The sequence below is a fragment of the Anopheles stephensi genome, chromosome X (genome assembly GCF_013141755.1).
Source record: "Anopheles stephensi strain Indian chromosome X, UCI_ANSTEP_V1.0, whole genome shotgun sequence".
NCBI lineage: Eukaryota > Metazoa > Arthropoda > Insecta > Diptera > Culicidae > Anopheles > Anopheles stephensi.
In genome coordinates, this window is record NC_050201.1 from 11444940 (window position 1) to 11461491 (window position 16552).

At 43.5% G+C, this 16552-nt stretch overlaps 2 protein-coding genes across 2 annotated transcripts in view; both read left to right on the forward strand.

The window, feature by feature from the left end:
• The first annotated feature begins 4029 nt into the window (after positions 1–4029).
• LOC118507366 overlaps positions 4030–16552 on the forward strand; it is a 42160-nt gene continuing 29637 nt past the window's right edge. The window contains exon 1 of the mRNA XM_036045790.1: positions 4030–5620. The gene's annotated coding sequence lies outside the window, so the exon portion shown is untranslated. The remainder of the gene's footprint in view (positions 5621–16552) is intronic.
• Positions 12853–14201, forward strand: LOC118517413 (glycine, alanine and asparagine-rich protein-like). Its single transcript, XM_036063553.1, has 2 exons — positions 12853–12861; positions 13053–14201. The coding sequence occupies exons 1-2, from the start codon at positions 12853–12855 to the stop codon at positions 14163–14165; spliced, it is 1122 nt and encodes a 373-aa protein (XP_035919446.1). The 3' UTR covers positions 14166–14201.

Genomic DNA, 16552 nt, shown 5'->3' on the forward strand with positions numbered 1-16552 from the left:
TCTACCGTGTAACTTTATTACTGTTGTGAAAGATGACACGAAATAAGATTTAAAATTCAAATAAGATTATCAGCATTGTATTTTTGACAGCTAATGTTATTAACATTTGTCAGCTAATGTAATTGTTAAGCTAGCTGCGACCATACTTCGGCCCTTGATAACCATCGTATTCTACTGCGGAGGAAAAAGGCTCGGAACTACCTCACAGGGAACAGAAGGGACAGAATTGCGTTAAAATATCGGTGATGATTTCATCTGGTGATTTTTGAACCCCTCGCTTCAAAGGAAGTAAAATAAATAAAAAGTGTTACACTGCTGCTGCTGCTGCTGCTGCTCGAAGGTTTATTTGTACAAGGGAGCCGTAATAGAGCTATTACATCCGTTGGTGACGGTGTAGGAAAGAGGACGAACCGTCATCACTTCACGATGCATCGCTTGGAACGCGGCCAATACTTCGTTACGTTGTTTATTTCCTTCCGACACAGTGGCCACGTGCACGTCTGCGTGTAGCGTTGCAACCGATTCATAATTCCGATTGGGGGAGGATTCAAACTATACTACCCCTTCGGGTTTATCAGCAAAACAAATCGGTTTGATACTGAACTTAACCCGGACCCGGCTAGGATCGGAGGAACTTACCCTTTATTTTGGTGAGCGGTATGACCATCCTAATTATTTAGATATTATTTGTATTGTGCTTTAGATGGTTTATCTGAACTACCATTAAACTTACTGTATAAACACATGCAAGCTTGTTGTTTGTTTTCTGACTTTTTTAGCAGATTGTAAAAAAAAATTAGTCGGTCGTTTGTTAATAAATAAATAAATACATTTTTGTTACATTATTAGCGCCTAAATGTATGCTATCACATTTTCCTTTGCCTTTTTTCTAAACTAATGAACATAATTACACGAAAAGGTAAGAAAATCTATCGATTCTCCACGGTTTTATTCCAAAAAGGTTATATGCGCCTAAATCTATGCAATTACTCATAACTCCTAACATTTAGTTTGAGAAACGAATAAAAAATCCCATGTGATGAATGTACAAAATGTTGATGAAGAATTTTAAAACTAAATAAGCATTTATTCTATTTTAAATAAAGTTTTACTTTATTTTTATGATCATTTTTCGATAAGGAATATAACGCCTTGAAATATATCTACGAACGAACATATACGATTGAGTATGGCAAATCGATGCACAGAAAAAAGAGCGTTAAAAAAAATTAATAAACACATGTACAAGTTGGAGTAGCTTAAAAATAGTGTATCTTTTACTTTGTTTAATTCATGACTGTGGTCATAGATTTAAGCAATGTTTTTAAAGAAAAAATATTATTTTTTAACATGTTTAGCTCGCAGTCTAATGTACCTATAATACGGCTATGCCGTTCTGTTATAATAAAAACATCCCGTATAGTTTTTAGGATTGAAATACACTATTTTTAATAAGATTGGATCTGACAAGTACTCACAGGAGGAATTCACCAACAATGAATTGACTATGCTTGTCTTTTATTCAAGTTAAGGAATCAAAATAAATTATAGCGATAAATGCAAACTTTGTCATGGTTTTTACAGAGTTATTGTCATGGCCGGATGCACCAGAGCTTTTACTACCTACTACTAAATCATTTAAAATTGTCTAGTTTCAGGAGCATGTACTTAAGCTACAGTCTAGCGAAGTGCTATCGTTGGAAGCATTACAAATACAACCACTACTTGCAGTTACCTTGACACTAGTAGGACCTACCGAGTCATTTGGACTGGTTTAGGATTTTTGTCAATCCAAAAGATATAAGTTTTTGAGGTAAAACATTTAAAGAATGCTTCAATATTCATTTCACTTAGATATGACTATGACTGAATCTTCAAAATGAGTATTTCGATGAGGTTTTTGTTACTTTGCTTGACGGTGTTTCGAAGGGAGTTCCCTGCAATTTTTGTTGGGCTTAGCGACCCACGAGATATCAACTACAATTTCTGGATTGACAGACTCCCCAGACCCCAAAAATGCGTAGTCAGTCTTTGCTCCTGCCGGCCGAAAAATCTCGCACCTCACATTTATTAGTCAGTCAAAGGAAGCTGCTATCTTCCTGCGTATTATCTTCTTCTTCTTCTTTGGCAATACAACCTCGATAGGTCTCGGCCTACCATTTCTGGCTTTCTGAGACTTGATTTTACTAGAAAAACTTTATCTTCCCTACCAATGTCTAATGCAGACATTCTTCTGCATTTTTTTTCTGAAATTTTGGCAAGAAAGTACAAAGGTTGGATATGTTGGATTTAAAAAAAAGTTAAAGTCTTTACAATTAGCATTACCTTCAAGACTTGAACTGTTTTTCGTACAAATTAATATTCAATGAATTTCGTTTTTAAATATTTTAACATTAAATTAAATTTTACTTTTAACGATTGACTTGCGTTGAAAACATTGGCTGCTATTATTTTAGGAAGAAATGCTCTCAGCAAACAGGAATAATGAACTATAGGCCAGGTATCAAATGTATAGATTCAAATGTAGGCTATCTGGCTACTTGGTTTCATAAAGTAAAGTGATCCTTTAAATGGCCAACATCCTTTAAACGCAGGTCATTAATCCAGACAGAAGAAGAAAAATAGTACAGCTTGTTTTTTTCTAGAAACTAGAAAAAAGCAAACATACGATACAGAAGTATTTAAAACTTTCATGAATATATCTGTAATGTAACTCTCTCTGGATTTTTTTCCTGCATGTTTTGCTTTGTTTCTGCAACTCATATAAAACAGTTCGCCATGAAACAAGAGTCAATGTCGAATTCGATAGTTTCTAAAACCAACTGCTCACTAAGTTAAATATAATGAAAATGTACGATGAAGACGACTGATACTTTATGACTTGTGGTTTTTTTTTATTCATAAAGAACGGCCTGACCGTATTGCTAATTTGTTGCACTAACAAATTAATAACTCAAAAAATGCGCAAAACTGCAAAATCTTTCTTCGCACAATGTTAAATCAATTATACAACTATAACTTGTTATACTACGGTGTTTTACGGTGAAAATATTTGGCATCATGTCAAAATAATTTTTTTTGGGGTTTTGGGGGTTTGGAATTATAGCTTTTTATCTGTTAACGTGAAATTAAATTAAATATTAAAAATATTTTAAACATTATCTAAACAACTCAATTCCGATACAGCATTTCAAAGATGAACTTAAAGCAATGTATGTTTTACCTCTTTCAAACCATTTTTTTTTATTCATAAAGAACGGCCTGGCCGTATTGCTAAACCATGTTTAACTTTGAAAATTCGTAGAGAGGTATTCTTTAGACGTAAAAAATTAAGATTTTGCTTGTCTCTTAGTTTGCACCTATAGATTGAGCAAAAATTTTAAATTTACGAAAATTTGATGTTTGATTTTGCAACTTTTCTCCCGGAAAATGCCCGCTGTGCATCGGATGCTCTAGTGTAAATAACCACCCCAAACGACGCTTCGGTTGGAAGAAAAAACCAACGCCGATATTAAACCGGATTTGCGGGGAAAGTCTATACACACTGTACTGTGTCGTGCGTCTGTCTCAAAACAACATTAAACAAAACTGTATAAATGCACTTAAATTACAAATTATACCATAATACAACTGCAACCAAAATTTTAGCTAGATTTTCTAGAAGACTTTGCTAAAGTTTTAGCGATCTCAACTACGGCAAGGGTGTCAAACTCAGGTGCAAAATAACATATTAAACATGTTTTTTTCCCGACGGGAAGCTAATATAATGCATTTTGTAATCTCATATCTAATAATAGTATTAAAACTTATAAACTTAAAATAATGTAAAGTAAATTTAAAAAAAGAAGGGAGGCCATAAGTGCTTAAAAATGCCAACAATGGCTACAACCCTGCGTTCAAGGGCTTTCTATGCTACAGCTTCACATACACCGAAAGCTTACGTACGTTCGATCGTCGTCCGAAGAGGTGCGGCGAACACGCACACCAACAAGAGCAACATTCCAGCCGAGCGACGGCGGTGAACGAGCGCCCGAAACACACACGCTCAGACGCCCGAAGAAACTTGAGCGTGTCGATCGCGTCGCGTCGTCGTCGGTGCTGTTTTGTGAAGTGGAGTGTGTTTTGCTTACTTGTTGCTGTTGTGCCGTGTGCCGAAAAAAGCAATCTACCAAGTGCAACCAACAAAAAAAAAAGCGATTACAATCAATCAACTATCTAAGGAGGCAGCTAGCAGAAGTCGAACTGTCCGGAAAAGCCGTCCAAGTTGAAGAACTTCCGAGCGATGGAAGCGAAAGCGACATCCAACGCGAGTCACCAGCAAGTCACGGCAAGAAAGAAACACTAGAGAGCAGGCCGTCTCGAGACTCTTGTGACACGTCACTGTTGTTGCGGTGGGTGTGTGTGTGTGCGTGAGTGTGAGTGTTGGTGGTACCGTTTCCGATGGGGTCCGGTAGCGGCTAGGTAGTAACACCCTCCTACTACAGGTAGTGAGGATCATCTTACAGTACGGGTGACGAAGGGAAGAAGCGGCCGATCTTCATACCGTGGTGGTGACCCTGGTCTATACGCACATCGCAACAGGGAAACCTAACCCACCGTCCGGTCCGGCGATCGCGGTCTTGGTGGTTTGGCCTTGTTCGCATCCGGACCGACGGCGGTACGCAAGGCCACTTGCGACTTGCCACTTGCAATTACAGACGCTACAACTGTCAACATTAAGCGAACCTGTTTCACAAGCGAGCGAACAAAGCGGTTCTTCGGGCACATTCCTACGCGATGAGATACGAATAGAACCTGCACTCCTACCGGTAAGAGGAAGAAGAGATTGATCCTACAAAGGGAATACCCGTACGCCTGCAGATATGCAACCCCGCGACCAAGTGGACCAAATGTGCATGGGAAACGATCTAGCTGCAAAGTGGTTGACAGAAGGCAAGCCAAGGGTGGTGTTAAAAAATTATTGGCCCAAAACTCACGTCTCCGGTTCACATTACTGGTTCTAGAGCAGAAAAAGAAAAAAAGAGGAAAAAACAAACAAACAAAACATTCCACTGGCATAACGGCGAGTGTGCGACCCACAGCATCCATGACGTCCCTGTACCCTATGTGTTTCCGTGTGCTTGTGTATGTGCGTACGTGACGATAAAGTGTTGAAATGGAAAGCAAGAAAGATGGCGGCAGGCAGGCGGTAGCAGGCGCTGAAATGTGAAATCCATCGTCGGCAGCATCTCGGCCACTGAAAGTTTTTAATGTCTTGCTGTTACGCGGCGAAAAGCAGGCAGGAAGAGAAAATCGAGAAGAGAAGTCGTGTTGTGTGTCTGTGTGTGTGTGTGTGCGTGTATGTGTGCGTATGTGTAAAGGGAAACGCGCAAAAGGCCTGGATGATCATCGTCAACTCCCCTCCCCCACGGACGCACGGTCACAATCAACTGTCGTAAAACCGTCAAAAGCTATTGGCCATCTATCAAACATCTAACGCGACAACTTCGCGACACAACCTCACCTTGGAGAATTCCATTCCGTAGTTCCAAGCCATAACAAAAACATATCGGCGTCTGGGCGAAGAGGAATATGCGGAAGCAAAAGCTGTGTTCACTTTGAGCACACAGACTCCAGAAGCGTAAGTAATATGGTTTTTTAACTTGTCTTATGCGTTTATGTCTCTTTAACTGTATTTTATTGATTGGATTGGGTAATACTAATACGATCGTTGGAGGGAAGTTAAGATGTTACTAACAGGGACTAAGGAACAGAAACAGGAGTTTTGGATTTTCTTTGGTGGAGGCTTTTTCGGTTGATTTCGATCAGGTTTCTTAGAGCTGTTACGACGGATATTTCTAATTTTCCACCACCATTAGCACAATGTCCCGTACGCAGGGCTAACTACGACGTACTTTGCTAGGCGTAAAACCATGTTACAGGAAGCCAGAAATGGTAGGCCGAAGTTGTAGTGTCAAGGAAGAAAGATTAGCACAGTGATGGTAGCGGCGTCAGACTCCAATAGACTCCGGACCTGATATTGAATCCGAACCGTCTTCCTGTACGCAGGACGGATTATCCTCTTATGGATACAATATATTCAAGGAAGCCAGTAGTAGCGGCAGATTTAGACCTCTCATGGTTGTAGAGCTAAAGAAAAAGAAGAATACTTAGTATCATATTCCGTCTGAATCGTTTCCCGGTTCGTCGGATTGATTATCCAGCTCCGGATATAATCATGCCATGGAATCCAGAAATGGCACGCCAAGATCTTTTGGGATTGCAGGCTACGATAGACCTCTTGATGTTTTAGAGTGGTAAGAATCCGTTACCGTAGACGAGGCACTAACGGGTATCGAATCCCGTCAGCAAACATCTCTCCGTTCCCAGAACAGAGTAACCAACTATGAGTACAATGAAGTCAAGGAAACTAGAAATGAGTAAGCGGCGAGTTTGTAGAACCAAGGAAAATGTTTTCTGTCGTGGGGCGCAGAGACACCTTAGGAACAGAATCCCTTATCATTAGAACGCAGGACTGATAATCCTTGACTAAGGGTTAAACTCGCCCCTCGGATTAAGGGCGGCCCTGTGGTAGATGAGGATTAAGTGTGGCACCGGTCTCCACGCGGTAGGACCTGAGTTCTAATCTCATCTGAGCCGTTGCTCCATAGTGTGACGTCGTTAGGCCAAGAAAGAAGAAGAAGAAGAAGGGTTAAACTTAGTCAACGAATCCCTAATGACCAAGCCCTGATGATGTTTTAGAGTGGTGAGAATCCTTGTTTCGTATGCGTGTCCAGTATCGCGGGTATAGAATCCCGTCAGGACCTCCTTCCTCGTACGCAGGATCGATTATTCTTGACTTCGGGTAAACGAAGTGCAGGTAGTCAGTAATGGCATGCCAAGACTTCTTGAGGTTGAAGAGCAAAAAAAAAATTGGAATGCTTTTTTCTTCTTCTTCTTCTGTGGCACTACAACCTCGAGAGGTCTCGGCCTGCCATTTCTGGCTTTCTGTGACTTGATTTTACCCGTAAAAAAGTAGTCAGCCTTTCGTACGGGGAGGCGGTCTGGATGGGATTTGAACCCCGGCCCTGCCGTGTGAAGACCGGCGCCGCTGTCGCCTTGGCCACCGGACCGCCCCATGCTTTTTTCTATGCCGGTTGAATTAATCTCCCTTCTGGTGACGACCGGATGCGCCTAAAAGTATGTAATTAGTTAAGCTTTTGTGTACTATTTGGTTGTTACAGAAAATCAACCTTTTCTTTCCTTGTCTTTATAATTGTTGTGCTTCTATTTGAAAACATTCATCGCAATATCAGTCGGCAGTACGTGCTCATGCTCTCCTTTTCTCTATTTTCGTACCTAGAATGTTGTCAAGTGATTAGTTAATTTGTTTGTGTTCTGCAAACACCGGAATGCAGTGTGTCGTGTACTGTTCTGGACGTAGTTGCAGTTGAATGGAAGGGAACATATTTCAACAGCACAGTTGGAGGCTTCCTGCCATTTTATCACCAAAAACCGATAGTAAGCTTCTTCGGGGACCGAGGTCATTAGTGTCATCGCACCAAACGTTGGACATTCGGCATGTCCAAATATTAAACACGGAGAAACAGCAAGAGATTGTGTTTTTTTTTTTAACAACCCGCAAGAACTGTTGCTAGATAGCACAGACCTTTGCGTGCCGGATAAGCACCACCATAAAATTAGTAAATCTACTGCAATGCCAAAAACATCCTCCTTTCGAATGTTTTTTTTTTTGTACGCCACCACAAAACTTCAAATGTGTTAAGCGCTCTGTAACGTTACGGACAATGATTTTACGATTAGTTCGCTTTTTTCTGTTGGATTCATATTTTACGGCACCACATGCACAGCGCTTGTTGATCTCATCACCCGGAAAAGCAGGAAAAGAGCGATAAATCCTGCAAAAAGGAAGCCGGAAACCAGGCGTACGGACGAGTAAACACTTTCGAGAGCAGAAACTGGTGCTGATTACACTTTGTGATGATTTTTCTTTTGTGTGGGTACCACGTAAGAAATGTGGACGCGTTAAGTCACGCGGAAAGTGTGATGCTTCAAAAAACCAATTTTTATAGCAAAAGTTTGATAAGAATTTAATGAAACTTCTTTCCGACGCGAAACAAACAGCAGAACTGAATGCAAAGCCGGCAGCGAAAAGCCATCACCCAAGAAACAGATTTCAACCACGGGTCGATAGGAACCACAGGGCAGTAGGGACTGCAGCGGTTGAGAATGGACGACGATGCGACGATTTTCCTGGATTAGTTCCGTACGAGTAGGCACGGTCGGCTATGCGCAGTCGCGAGCGAGACGCACCGAGGCGTGATCAATTTATCGATTTTTAGACGGCTGTGCCCCTTTTTTACGGTGGGTTGTGCGAATGTTTGCCCTCACACATCGCAAGAACTTGGCAAAATGTCTGGCGTGTTTTGTGAACTATAATAACCCAGTTAGGATAGATTTTAGTTGTTAAAGTTTAGTTTCGGTACAAAACTCGGTATAGTGCCCCAAACGCGAGTTCCCGCTAGATGTGTGTGCCCATGGCCCCAGCGACGCGTATATGGGCAGCTGCAGCTTAAACCTCCGGGATATCTGTCACACTGTCAAAGATCGCACTGCGAGTCATCCAGGTCCGGCTGTCAAGCGATGCGCCGTTTGACACAAAACAACATACATCAACAAATCCGGTTGGGTGTTGGGGTTTTTTTTCTTCGTTTGCAAACGGTCGCTTTTCTCATCCAGTTGTTGCAGTCGCTCATTCCGGTGGCCCAGCTCTTTGTAGTTTGTTCCTTCGGTGCGTTGCGTCATTTTGGTGTGTGTGTGTGGTGCAGCATGCAAAACTGAGGTCTTGGATAAGGGTCTTTAATTAATTTATTTGAGTAAAAAAATACTATCAAATCGTTGGTGATCTTCAACATCAGCAGCAAAACCCTACCTTCTCTGAGTGTGTGTTGGGTTCTGTGTGTGCACAATGTTTACTTAGAAGATATACTTAGCCATCTGCGGGAAGTTTTTATAGCAAAGTTAATAGAATTTATAGCAGTAAAGATTTACACTTTATAGCAAGAATTCTATATTCTTTTCTAAAGAAGCAATAGATTGCCGTGAAAACTCTCGACCGCGAACGACAAGCCCAAGTCAGCCATTTCGAGCCGCGCGATTACTTCCAGCTGAGAAGGCTTCACCGTTCGCTTCACTGACTGCCATAGCTACCGACACTCGCGTCACGCATGAATGGCGGTCGTCCTTCGGATTCCCGTTCCCTGCTACGGATTCCCGTAACCCCTCTCTCTCTCTCGCCCAGGGGATAGATTTCCGGGCATCGGAAAAACCGTTTTGTGCATAGAAAAACCTTTTCCACTTTCGCCCAGTTCGTCAGCGAATTGTGAGTTTTAATTAGTTGCGCTAGTTTTGTGTGTGTGTGTGTGTGAGTGTGTCTGTGTGTTGCGTGAAGCATTCGTCGCCTGCTGTCACCGATCGGCTAGGAACCGTTTCTCTCTGCCGCGAAAAATTCTATGATCTCCCGCACTGCTGCACACTGCTAGGTGTCGACCCTCCCAGGTTCGCTGGATGCTGCCAATCACCCCGTGGCCAGGGTGGTATGCATCGATGAAACTGTGGGTGATTTTCCCCCACAATTCGCAACTTCACAATCCCTTTCCGATGTCTGGCCAGGGGTTGCGCTGCAATCTTAAATCTCCCAACGTCACTCCTTTGCTGGGCCGACCGTTTGTGTAATTGAAAATGTTTGAACCCCTTGCTTTTTTTTTCGGCAACCCTCGATCTCGGTGGCGGTGGTATCGGTCCAGCATCTTTACCGCTTCATTCTCCCGGGAAGTTTCGGGTTCCGAACGCAGGATGAAGTGGTTCCCTGGCGGTCGAGCACACGTTCAAGAGAGAAAGAGGGAGGAAGTAAACATGCGAAGGGGGGGGGGGGGAGGGGGAAAGCGGAAGAAAAGGTTCGGTCCCCGTGGGGTGTGTATGTAATTGAGATGACGACAGAGGCCAATTGTGGGAACAATGAAACCGCCCTAAACTCGCACAATAATTTGCCGATCGCATCATTACAGTGCTGAATGGATGGGAGAAGGGGTAAGAAGGTGGGGGCCGAAAAGGAAGGGGGACCGCATATCCTGACACAAACGGATGTTGTGTTGCGGAAATTAGACCGTCTCGAAAGAGCATCTAGAGCACGCGGAAAGTGTTTTTTTTTGTTTTGTTTTGTTGGACGTTGCCGTTGATGCTGTGCATAATACTGCTTTTGTGCATTGTTTAATGTTCCTTTTTTTCTGCCTCTTATTGTTGGGTGCGTGTTGCTTCTTGTGACCTCAATAAGTGTGAGTATGTGACAATTCGGACAGTAGCTGAAACTGGTGACAGGCTAGGCCGATCTAGGTCAGAGAAGATATTTTACGATTGGATATTTGGAGTTAATATTTAACAAGCAGAAAACAGGAAAGGCAATGTTTATTGTATTAAATGTTTTTTATGTAGATACAATAGATACAATGAAATACAATTAAGATTCTAAGCTTAATGTAAATGTAAATTAGAAATTAGAAATTTCTAAGAAATAAGAAAATAAGAACTAGAATTAAAAATGTAAATTAGAAAATCATTTAAATAGTGTAAAGACAGTAATGACCTGACCTACGTCTAGCTATAACTTAGACCATGTTGTTTGGTATTTAAGTGGCAGTTTTAACACGTTTAGGTCCGGGGCAGTCTGGTGGCATATTTGTAGCTGTAATAGATGCTAACATGAAGAGACCGGTTTCAAATCCCAACTCGGATCAGCAAACCTCGCAGCGGGAACTTTTCTACTATTTAGTAATAGGAATTCAAGTAATGTGGGAGTCAGACATAGCAGATCCAAGATCTCTTCAAGGTGCTGAACTAAAGAAAAAGAAAAGAAGAAAAGAAGTATTATTATATTTGTTAATTAAATTAACCTAAGGGCATTCGTGTTTTTTAGGTCTTGTTCTGTTTTTTTTGCCATCAGAAGGTTTTTGGTAGATTTTTTTTAAAGGGATTACAGGGTTGTTTAGGATATTATTGAAACGTTCCTGGAGACATTGATTTGTACAAGTGCATGTTCATATTTGCATCTGGACTTCGGTTTGCATCTTAGCATCGGTTATCTGGACTGAAAATTGTGTCGTACAAATGAACGGCAACATACCAACGATGCACTCTCAATGTAACGAGTCGTAAGGGTCTATTATATGCCGGAACTATTCAATGTCTCGAGGAACTTTTAAATTTTACCCTCGAAACAATCTGTATTGTATGTATATCCTGTCTGGCGATTCTGACGAGTTTGGTGAAATCTGGCATGTCAAAACTGACATATGAAGAAGAAGATATAAGTTATAAGTTTGATTTATCTTGTGGATATTAGTGCAGTATATGAGGCTAGGTCTAAGCTAGGATGTTTCATCTTGCTTTGCTCAGTCTTGCTGACACAGTTTGGTAGAGTTTTACTGGTGTAAAACATAATTTAAGCACACACGTTGGCAGTTTTTTTTGCAGTTGCTGTTGTCAGTATGTGACAGTTTGCTGTTAGTAAGAGAGATATGGAGTCAAATAGCTGTGTACATGTACCTTTACAGTGTTTTAAAGAACTGCCATTATGCTTAATACAGGGCGAGATATCCACAGTTTCTAGGTCTCGAATTCTCTCGTGCTGTACTTTATTTAAAGTATGTGGACGATTACTTAACGGTCCTGGAAAACCCTGCACTCGCAACTGGAACACCCCTGAGCAACTTGATTTTAAAATCTATTTCTCATTTTTTACACAGCAACAGGTTTCATTTAAGTAATTCCAATCAATTAAATTGAGTATTTATGGCACTACACAGATTTTAAAATAGTTAAAATAGTTTATTAGTAATGAAATTGTAGACCACCGATTTTTTTTATTCCAAACAACCGGTGTGATTTATCTCACTGTTGATTCCTTCACTGCACAAACACGATGGATGATACGATTGGTTGGTCGCATCCGTGCACGGGGATGCCCATAATGTTCCATCGCATTGTCACGCTTGACTACTACGATTGGATGATGTGTGCACCGTACAGGCAGAGGGAGTTTTGCGTCGTTTTGCTGCTAAAGAAATCATCCCAGCGAGGAAACGCACATCTTGTTGGGGTTCGGGAAGGAAATATCCCACTTCCTCTCACGGCCGTAGGTGGGAAGAAGGAGCGAGAGAGAGAGAGAGAGCACGGGACGGAACAGCATCCGAACGGAATAATGGTCATTTAGCGAGTCTGCGCACAGTCACCGCTGTCGAACGAGCGACGGAAGTGTTCGGAAAAATAGGTCCGTCTGGTAGAATTATCCAGCAGGGGTATTCGTTTTTCCGAACGGAAATGGGCTATCGGTGCCGGGTTGAGTTGTGTTATTATTTGTTGGGCGAATTAATTGAAGGATATGAATGAATCTGAGCTCTCTTTTATTCATCAATTCGGTTTTTACTAAGTCGCAGCTAACTTTGTTGGTTAAAACATCTACAAGATTCAAATTGTTCCTCCAGAACTTTATTCCTCTACTGCATCTCGATAAAAGAAATCTTCAGCAAAAAAAAAAAAAAAAAACGTTTGCTTATTTGCAATTATGTCTTTTTTATGTCTTTTATACTGTTCTCATGCTCACCTCACGCCTGAAACTATGCTTCCAGCAGTGGAAATGGACAATCGTCTCCCAATAGCCGGATGATTATTCTGACTCGTGACTCGCATTGCTTTTGCTAGACTTAAGTAGACTTCCGATGGAGTGTCCGCTGCTTCCGGAATGCAGCTTCAACCATCGCCGCTCATCTCTTTTTCTCTCTCTCTGTCTCTTTCTCAATGTTTTGCGTAATCTTTACTTACAGTGACAGCTGCTAAGAGAAGGTGACGGACAAGCGACGACTATTGTCATCGATTTTAGCAATTAACATACTAACTCTTTTTTAACTTTTTTTGTACTATTATATATACATTTTTAAAAACTATTAATTATTTAAATAAGCTATCGGTTATCAATCACTAATGTGTACATAAGATAGGATTGCTATTTACCCGTACTTGGTGGTGGGCTGTTTCCCCTATTACTAACATGGATTTCCTTTCTCTTCTTTACTTTCTTCTGTTTACTTAACTGCTGCGCCATTGTCAAATTCACCTTCTACACTGACACACCCGGTCGTAAACGTGATCGGCATTATCAGGTATGGTTCTCGAATCGGCGCGCAAAATGGCGACGGGAGGAGAAGCTGCGCTCGCAAAAGCGGCTAATCAACCATGTGGGTGGCGTGGGCGGTGGGGGCGGTAGTGGCGGTGGGCTGGGCAACGGGGGCCTTGGTACCGGCAGTCTGGGCGGCCAATCGGGCGCCGGGGCGGGCCCGACCGGCGGTGGTGTGATCGGTAGTATCGGTTCGGCCGCCATCTGCTCACCGTCGGCGACGGCCGCCAAGCTGTACCAGTCCGAGTACGACAATCCGTACGGTGCGGCGGCGGCGGCGGCGGCCGTTGCCTCCGGTCAGCCCACCACCGCCGATTGCTACAGTAACGCGATCAGCAATTCGGCCGCCGCCGTCGGTCTAATGTCAGCGCAGCCGCCCCGCGACAACTATCAGTACTTGCTGTCCGATTCGCTCCATTCGCTCAGCATGCCTTACACGTTCCATCACCGGCTGCCGTGCAGTTCGCCCTCGTCCGTGCAGCCGATGGATCTGAACACGCATTCGGCTGCGTCGGCCGCTGCGGCTGCGGCGGCTGCTGCATCAGCGGCGGCCTACAGTCAATCGATCAACATGACGGACCTGTCGCAGATGACGCCGCCGAGTGCGGCGGCTGCGGCGGCTGCCGCTGCGGCTGGATTGCCGCCGGTTCCGACCCGCCACCTACCCATCATCACCAGTGCAATAGCGAGTGGTGGTAGTGGGGGTGGGGGTGGTGGTGGTGCTAATGGTTCGGCAGCCGCCGGGGCGGCCAACGAGCTGGAACCGGCGGGTGTGGTGGCGAGTGCTAGTGGTGGAAGCGGCGGTGGAAGTGGAGGAGGTGCCAGCAGTGGAGGATCAGCTAACAACGGACAGCAGCAGCAGCAGCAGCAACAACAGCAACAGCAGCAACAGCCGCCCCAGCAGAGCGGCGGCCATTACATTACGCGGCTAGAATAATCTTCAATCTCGTCGGCGGCAGCTGCAGCGGCCGCAGCGGCAGCAGCCGCCGCGGCCGCCGCCATGTTACCCATGCTGCATCCGAATCCGTCCTCGTCCTCCTCCCCCACACCGTCCTGCTCTTCCAGCTCGTCCTCCCATCAGCCGCCGCTTTCGCTCCACAACCCTCACCATCATACCCATCTCAACCAGCACATGCATACGGTGGTGCCGAGTGCGCTCTCCTCTCCACCGAACCCCAAGGTATCGGCCGACATTGTATCGGGACTGTCCCATCACCTGTCCATCCTTTCCTCCTCGCCGACGTCCTCCTGTGCTTCGACGACGCTGGGCGCACTGGCCCAATCCTCCCATCGCCATCAACCTCACCATCTGGCGCATAGTCTGCACGATCACCAGCATCACCATCACTACCTACATCACCACCATCAGCAACAGCAGCAGCAGCAGCAGCAGCAGCAACAACAGCAACAACTCCACCAACAACATCAACAGCAACAGCAGCAGCTCCGGCATCTTCATTCGTCACATGGTGGATCGCCAAGGCAGTCGCCATTACACGGAAGCTCACTCCTATCATCCTCCCTTGACCAACACCCCCCCGCATGCAGCAGCATCTCTGGTGGCCATCACTCCGCACTGTCCGCTCCCCATCCTCACTCCTCGCAGGAGTCAGCCCAGCTTAACTTCCAGCACGCGAATCCTCACGGACATCTGTTCCGGTCCACGTACCGGACCCTGTTCCGCCATCCGGACACAATACCTTCGCCTGCCGCCACCATCACCTCTTTACGATCGTCTTCCCCCGCTCACCATCCTCCCACAGCAGCTGCTGCTACTGCTGCTGCTCCTCCACCTCCACCCCCTCCACCGCCACCTCCTCCTCCTTCTTCCGCTGCTACGTCCAGCGGTTCCAACGAGCAAAGCAATGACAGTGGGCAGGTCGTCGCACTAGCCTGCCGAGACTGAACACCCACGCACACAAACATACACTTACACAGTGTTAGTTAGATCATAACACAAGTGTCTCCATGTTTAAAACAATGTGGCGAAGGCTTTGATTGCTTGAATTGTGTATCACAGGGTTTCTAATCATATAATGGAACTTAGGGGAATGGTTTAGCTGGACAGTGGACTATTGCAATCCTGCTGTGGAATGTTGCAATCATATAATGGAATGTTGTATTCAGTTGGGGTAAATTTGCCTCTCGGGTGAGGAACTTTGTTATCAGCAGTGGATGAAGGAAGCTTAAAGTTCGCTTTAAGCCCGGTCGAACGAGAATTATAGGGTGGGATGATGTAAACAAACATCTTGAAATCCTACAGTTTGACAGGGTTAAACCAAACACTCGCGATAGCTCGCAGCAAAGTATTATAGTCACGCTGTCAATCTTTCCCCAATGTATGCAAAACTCCATTAAATGATTGCAAAGTTCCTCAATGGGCTTATAAAATTCCACCATCCATGTATGTAAAAGTTGCATGGAAACATGGAAACACTTGCTTTATGATCTACAAAAAATAAAAAAATGATTATGAAGCATTTTAGAGAGAAAACGAAAAGGAATTAGCTGTGCATCCTTTGAAAAAACAAAAACCCCTAAAAACAAGGACTTGAAAAATCGAAGACTATGGATCAAAAATGGAAAAAATACGGTGAAAAAATGTTTCAAAGTGGTAGTTCTAAAGAGAGAAATGAAAAAAACCCATTGTGATAATACCGTAATACGTGTTAATTAAATCTTTGCAAATAACAGCTGATAAACCCGTATGATTATGCGTGTATATGTATTGTATATTGTATATTTACCACGTTTTACTCGCACGAAATGAAGTCAACGGTAGGAAAGGAAACCCCGGCAGAAGAAGAAAACAAAAAACGACTCGTTTTTAACCAGTTTCGCGCCGGTGTGTGCTATATAGTTTGCAGGAACTAATTTTTATTTCCGTTTGTCATGCATATAAGAATACGCATCATCAATACAAAATATTTATGTGTGTGTGTGTGTTTGTGGTACTACAAGTACTTACAGAAAATTTGTCCGAGAAAGACAAAACCCAATACTTATCTGTTTTATTTAGCAGCAGTTACGTGGGGGGGAAAAAACCCGGCCCAAATACTACTTCCTTTCGACCCATGTTTCGACCACCCTTCCTGCTCGTCGTTGTGCAACGGCAGCACGCCACACAGCGAAACGGTATGCAAATCCTTCCGTATCGGACGGGTTTTTAAGAGCTTTTTAGCAATTGAATTACAAGTTTCTACTATGCAATACTAACAATTAATGATGGCCTGAATGTAATCGATAGAAGAAAAAAAAATAGTTTGTTTGATTGTTTGTCTCTTTTTTCTTTGTTTTGCTATTTATTAGTGCTTATTATTGAGC